Source organism: Arachis duranensis, chromosome 4 (assembly GCF_000817695.3).
Source record: "Arachis duranensis cultivar V14167 chromosome 4, aradu.V14167.gnm2.J7QH, whole genome shotgun sequence".
NCBI lineage: Eukaryota > Viridiplantae > Streptophyta > Magnoliopsida > Fabales > Fabaceae > Arachis > Arachis duranensis.
This window is the reverse complement of record NC_029775.3, coordinates 24,932,344-24,939,314: the sequence shown is the minus strand read 5'-3', so window position 1 is coordinate 24,939,314 and position 6,971 is coordinate 24,932,344. Positions and strand designations below refer to the sequence as shown.

Below are 6,971 nucleotides of genomic sequence, written 5' to 3'. Positions count from 1 at the left end.
AGTGAGAATGATAATGAGGGTAATCTGACTCATAACATTCATCATGTTCTTGGGTACGAATGAATATCTTGGAATAAGAATAAAAGAGATTTGAATAAAAGAAGATAGAATTGCATTAATACTTGAGATACAGCAGAGCTCCACACCCTTAATCTATGGTGTGTAGAAACTCCACTGTTGAAAATACATAAGTAAAAGGTTCAGGCATGGCCGAATGGCCAGCCCCCTGAGTGATCAAGAGACTTCTCCTAAGATGAAGAATCAGTCAAGAGATTAAACTGTCAAAAGATGTCTAATACAATAGTAACTTATCCTATTTATAATAGACTAGCTACTAGGGTTTACATGAGTAAGTAATTGATGTATAAATCCACTTCCGGGGCCCACTTGGTGTATGCTTGGGCTGAGCTTGATCTATCCACAAGCTGAGGCTTTTCTTGGAGTTGAACTCCGAGTTATGACGTGTTTTGGGCGTTCAACTCCGGATCATGACGTTTTTCTGGCGTTTAACTCCAGACAGCAGCATGTACTTGGCGTTCAACGCCAAGTTACGTCGTCACTTTCCGAATAAAGTATGGACTATTATATATTGCTGGAAAGCTCTAGATGTCTACTTTCCAACGCCGTTAAGAGCGCGCCATTTGGAGTTCTGTAGCTCCAGAAAATCCATTTCGAGTGCAGGGAGGTCAGATTCCAACAGCATCAGCAGTCCTTTTGTCAGCCTTTTTCAGAGTTTTGCTCAAGTCCCTCAATTTCAGCCAGAATTCACCTGAAATCACAGAAAAACACACAAACTCATAGTAAAGTCCAGAAATATGAATTTAACATAAAAACTAATGAAAACATCCCTAAAAGTAGCTCAAACTTACTAAAAACTACCTAAAAACAATGCCAAAAAGCATATAAATTATCTGCTCATCAAGTACCCTTATTAATCTTGGTTGGAATATTCGGAACCTAAATTGTGAATACTAACATAAGCACTGAAATCAACAAGAAGAATAAATGAGATAAATAAGAACGAGATTGCATACCTGGAAGAAAGAGGTCTGTGAGGGGTCAAGCCCTGTGTTGCCTGGAGGAACAACAACATCAATTGGAGCAACCAAACCAACACGAACAGGTGCTCCAACCTGTTGATATAACAAAAAAGATATGAAGCACTCTTGAATATAAGTTGGCAAGTACTAGGTTCAACAGGCAGTAAATAGAAAACTCAAACAGATTCAAGAAAAAGCATTTTGAAGATCAATAATAGCATCATATTCACTGAGCAAAAACAAACACACCGTCCCATTAGGTAGAAGAGTGTAACATCGAGAATTTTAAACTAACAAATGTTGTACCGTGATTTCTATAAGACTTTTACATAAGATCAAGCTTAAAAAAATGTAAATAACATTATTAAACACATATGCACACGTACAAGCATTAAAACAAAGTTGAAATTTCTGACAGTTAATTCTGGGTAAACAATGCCAATGAAAATAAGAAACCATAAGAAAGTTAGAGAACACCAAACAACAAATTAAAATAGGAACAGATAACACTAAACCAAAATTGAAATGAGAACACCAAACAACAAATTAAAATCAAATAATTAAAAAACTGTAACCATAAAAGTTAGAGAGCAAATTCAAAATCAACAAAGATTAAGAATCAAGAACAGAACATAAACTGGCAGTGAAAAATTGATGCAGATAAAATACAAGAAAGAATCGAGCAATGAAAAATAAATGCAGTGAAAAATCAAGAACCAAAAATGAAGAACAAAATCAACTCAACTACAGGACAGAAAAAAATAGAAGCATTAAAAAATCATAACAAAAATCAAGAATCAAGAATAGCAACCAAAAGAATACTAGAGAACTGCAGAAAATATGCCAACCAAGAATCAAGAACAAATTAAAAATCAAAACTAAAATCAAGAACAAAAATACTTAGAAAAAAACCAGAATTAACTCAAAAATAGAACAGAAGACAAATAGAAGTAGTATAAAATCAGACCAAAAAATCAAAAACCCAATCAGAGGCTCCATTCTTGATGATGTAGACAGAGAGTGGCAGAGTGTAGGGAGGAGTGGAGGAAGACGCGGTGGCTACCAGAAAGGGAAAAGCGCTGGACGACGACAGCTGGACGGGGCTTGACGATGGAGGCAAAAGGGCTCGACGCGATGGCACAGGGGATGAAGATGCTACTACCTACTGGCTCAATACCACAGAAAAAAATGGAAAGGGGTTAGGCATTTACAGCAATGGAAGGAAGCGGCGGTGGAGGGAGCATCGACGGAGGCCTTACGAGCATCGGCAATGTTATTCGCGGAGTGTTGTGGTTCTTCGCAGAGTGCTAGGGTTCTTCGATGTTCTTTAGAGTGTTGAAAAAATGGTTAATCGTTAGTGTTTAGGATGAAGGATAATGAAGAGAGGGTTAACCGCTGCCATATTTGAAAGAGTTAGGGTTTAGATTCTTTGAAAGAGGGAGAAACGGTATAGGGCCAGGAAGATGGAGAAAGATGAAGTTTCGAAGAGAGAGGGTGTGCCAATTGTTTAACTCGTCAAAGTCATTTCGAACGGACTTTATTGAAATTTTTTTTCTTTGGAACCTTTTGGCCACGCTTTTGAAGCGTGCCAAAAGACATGTAAGAAACAGCTACACTTTTAAAATGACACAATAATGAAATCATGTCGCTACACTTAAAAAGCGTGCCTATTTCTCTCTATGGCTACGCTTTTTGAGCATAGCAAAAAAAAGCGTGGCCAAATCTCGAATTAGTTGCCATTCTCACAAAGCGTAGCCATTGACCTTTTTCGCCACGCTTTCGAAGCGTAGCAAAAAAAGTGTGGCCAAATCTCTCTTCAACTGCCACCCTCATAAAAGCATTGCCATTGACCATTTTTGGCCATGCTTTTAAATCGTGGCAAGAAAAAAGTGTGGCCATAGGCCTTTTTTCTCTTAGTGAGTTGCTTAAAGAGAGGCTCTGACAAATTCCTCCTCTAAATCCTAAAAGTAGGTTCCTCTCACTTTTATGTTAGAATAAGGTTTCACTTTTTACACCATTGGATTTGGATGTGTTCTTAGAAATGGCAATGGGATAACCAGATAGAATAGATATTTCAATATCCACACTGTCCTAAACATTAACTACACTACAAAAAAGGTCTATGGTCACGATGAAAAGCTGTTACCATAGCTAGTGAAAAGGGTGACCATAGGTCTATGGTCACGATTTTTGACCTATGGTCATAGTTTTTTCACCGTGGCTTATTCTGCCGTGGCCATAGACCTATGGATTTTTTTATCTATGGTCACAATTTCTATGGCCACGGCTGTAGTGTTCAAATTTTGGCACTTTAGGCTACGGTATTTTTTACCGTGACCATAGGCTAATCTATGGTCATGCGTAGAAACCGTGACCATAGGTTACTCTATGGTCACCCCTTCATTAAAACCGTGACCATAGCCTCTATGGTCACCCCACCTTAAAACCGTGACCATAGCTCTATCCATGATCACAATTTTTACCGTGACCAGAGCCTTATCTATGGTCACAGTTTTTCGCCGTGACCATAGCCTTTATGGTCACCCCACCTTAAAACTGTGACCATAGCCTTATCTAAGGTCACGGTTTTCCACCGTGACCATAGCTTATCTATGGTCACCCCACAAAACCGTGACCATAGCCTTACTTATGGTCATGGTTTTTATTGTGACCATAGCCTATTTTGTTTTATGAGATTTAATTTTTTTTAAAGCATAATCACATCCCAAAATGATGATAATCACAAAATAAATCTAAAAATAAAAAATGATAATCAACAATTAAAATAAGTTGCGATTAAAGTAACCAACTAGCATATCAATATAGTTGAGTGAATACATTGTCTCAATCTCAGTTTTATACAGTGATATATACACTAACACTAAGTAGACTTTATTAACAGAATTGTTCCAAAGGCGTGAGAGCAATACAATTCAGACTCTGCCAGGATAACTTGTTTCTGGTATTGCTATTCTTTCTTCTAATCACTCGAGAACTTTTGTTTTAGCCACTTTACCATTTGAAAGCTCAGCACCTGCTTCATTAACATGAAAAGTAAATTCACATTAGACATAAACACCTACATTTATTCTTCTTCAACTTAGGGAAAAAAACATATCATTAAAACATATATACATCACACATATAATAGCTAGTACACACTATACAACACACATCCACATCATATTATACGACACATCATAAAACAATATAAAGTACTTGAAGAGATACAGTATATATTACCAAAGTAGCTTCTTTTTGTTTTTACCACTTCATTTTTGACAGACTTCATTAAAACTCTCAATTCCTATAAAGCACCAAATAATATAAATATATCACAAGTAAAAAAAATGAAAATAAAAAATGAAGCAACATAAACAACAAAGCAAACCTGAAAAGCTCTAGATTGGCAATCCACAAAACTTAGGTAAGTATGCTCCTTATTCTTCCAATTCAAGGATCTGGTTTCTGAAAAATTCCTAATTTTCAAGTTTCTTCTTCTCCTCAAATTTACTTTGTTCAAGCTGCAAAGAAATTATTAAAGCATGTTTTGTAATTTTAAATGCTTTAAGCATTTCAATATTAATCAAATCATCATTTACTTTTCAAAATTATTAAAGGTAGTCCTTTTGCAATTATAAGAACTTTATTATATATAAAGATAACAATGCTGCATTGTTTCAAATTAAACATTGCAGCATAAGAACTATCCATGGTTCTTTTGGGGCAAATTTGATGCAAACTTTAAGTTATTAAACAAACACACAGCAAAAAATATGGCTAGTCTAAGAATAAGTCATTGATGATGAAATGTATGTTAAATTAGTCACCATTTTTACCTAACTCTCAAAAAGAGAAATAAATGAAAAGAGATAGCTAAACTAAGACATTTTCTTTTCTTTTACTTGCTATGCATACCTTAATTAACATCGTTAAAAGCTTGTTAGTAGTTCATATTTATTTTCAGCAGCCTACTCTTAATTTCCGATACAATTCAAATAGGTTTTTTTTTATTTGGTGACTTGAATTCTAATAGATTTGGTTTTGCTAAATTTCAACTTTACAAATGTATCTAGTATAGTATTAACTAAATTTAAAAAGTATGCAATCCAATCAATTTGAGCTACTTAATCATGCTGAAAATAACAACTTCAAGTTTTAACTTCTAACAAAAATGAGGATCTATAAAGAAATACCTTCTCAGCAATAGAACTCATATGCATTTCTATTCCCTGTAACAAAGTTCCACAGTCAGAAATATCTCAATCAAGGGAAGGATCAATCATATCTATATCCATTACATATAAAGCATCCAAAATTCAAATATGTGTTTTTATCTAATTTCATTTCACCTCAAGAATTGAACAAGTGAGAGGAGGCAGGCAGGGTTTCTGTAGTTCCAATCACTCAAATAGTTACTAGGGAAGCAATGAACATATAAAGTTAATTTTACATTTTTTATGCTTTCTGCTTGATGTGAAACACGCAACTCAATGACTTGCAGTATTTTCTTCAACAGGCAACCTACACATTGAACCTAGAAACATGCAAATAAACTCAACAACTGTTTATCAACAAAACCAATTTGGCAAGCACAGGAAATATCATTGACATGAATTATTTATTGCAGAAGTATTTAACTCACTTGGGGTACATCTCTATTCTGCCTTTTAAAACTAAAGCTCAGTGACATGTTCAGCAACAATTCAACATACGACAACAAATTCATCTCAAATCATAATTTGTAACAATAAATTCAACTATGATAGTTTTCAAATCCTTAGTATTTAGCAAAACAAAATTAGCTAAATCATAATTTCAGAAACTCAACTTTCAACAACAAATTCAAGATGTACTAATTATTTACAGCAATGAAATTGAAAGAGAAATAACAGGGCCGAAGCTAAAACTCACCTGCCCAGAGACCAACTCACGGCGAGGAGGCGTTGATGGTCGAAGCAGGAAGACGAGCTTGCGACGGTGACAAAGCGTGATGAGCTTATGACGGCGACGAGCTTGAGGCGGCAATGACAATGACAACAATGGCGAGGCCGGTTGGATGGCGGCAGCAGCGCGGCTCCTCCCTCTCTCACGCGCATCTTTCACCTTCGAGCTCGACGGCTCTCTTGCGTGCGACATGGATGGCGGCAGATGTAGGATGCGGTGGCGAAGCAGCAGGACGCAGCGCGATCTCTTCTCTTCTTCATTCTCGAGCTATCTCCCTTCTCCCCTTTCTTTCTGCTATCTGCTGCTATTGGGTTGTATTTGGGGAGGGGCTAGGTTTAGGTTGGGGTGTGGGTTAAAAAATGAAATTAAGGTTACATTAGGTTAGATTTTTAATTTGAGAATTTTTAAGTTAATTAAGATGGTGTAATTTAAATAAAATTAGAGTTAGGGTTTGAAAATTAGGATTAGAGTTTGGATTAGGATATTATAAGAATTTAAATAAAATGAGAAGGTAGAATAGTAATGGATTTAGTTACAAAAGGGTAATGCTACGTGTATACTGTATACCAAAATCAGCCACCAAATTCAGCTACCAGTATAAAATACATGTTGAAATTCAAATACACATTGAAAATAAATTAAAACACACATGTATTTATACATAAATATATTAGTGATTGAATTTTGATGTACAAATAGCATTTTTTGTTACAAAAATATTCTTAAATAGTAATTAGGCTTAGAATTAGTGTTAGAATTAGGATAGTGTAAAAATTTTATTAAAATTAGAAGGTAAAATAGTAATTGAAAATTAATCATAATTTATTTAAATTATTTTAAAAATATAATATTTTTTGTCAATTATTACTTAGCTTTATGTTTTAAATAATTTTTTAATTTAAAATTAATAGTATTCTACTTAATTTTTTATTTATAAAATTAGATTTAGAAATTCAATATTTAAATTAAATCATATAAAATTCT

The 6,971-nt window shown here is 34.7% G+C and overlaps 1 protein-coding gene and 1 pseudogene across 10 annotated transcripts; both read right to left on the bottom strand.

Moving 5' to 3' along the window:
* Positions 1 to 2,894, bottom strand: part of LOC127746615 (60S acidic ribosomal protein P0-like) — a 17,241-nt pseudogene extending 14,347 nt beyond the window's left edge.
* A 955-nt stretch (positions 2,895 to 3,849) lies between these two features.
* LOC107483805 (uncharacterized) lies at positions 3,850 to 6,297 on the bottom strand. Of its 10 annotated transcripts, none has more exons than XR_001590960.3 (6): positions 5,955 to 6,297; positions 5,393 to 5,577; positions 5,237 to 5,272; positions 4,432 to 4,564; positions 4,284 to 4,347; positions 3,850 to 4,074 (listed from the first exon to the last, which is right to left on the bottom strand). XR_001590960.3 is itself a non-coding variant. In XM_021140260.2 (4 exons), exons 1-3 carry the CDS (start codon positions 6,177 to 6,179, stop codon positions 5,266 to 5,268), a joined length of 417 nt encoding a protein of 138 aa, XP_020995919.1. In that variant the 5' UTR covers positions 6,180 to 6,297; the 3' UTR covers positions 3,850 to 4,077; positions 5,237 to 5,265. The 10 variants fall into 10 exon arrangements, 4 of the variants coding, with proteins under 4 accessions (XP_020995919.1, XP_020995918.1, XP_020995920.1 ...); XR_002373740.2 differs by having other exon boundaries at positions 5,494 to 5,577; XR_002373741.2 differs by lacking the exon at positions 4,284 to 4,347 and having other exon boundaries at positions 5,494 to 5,577.
* Positions 6,298 to 6,971: the final 674 nt, after the last annotated feature.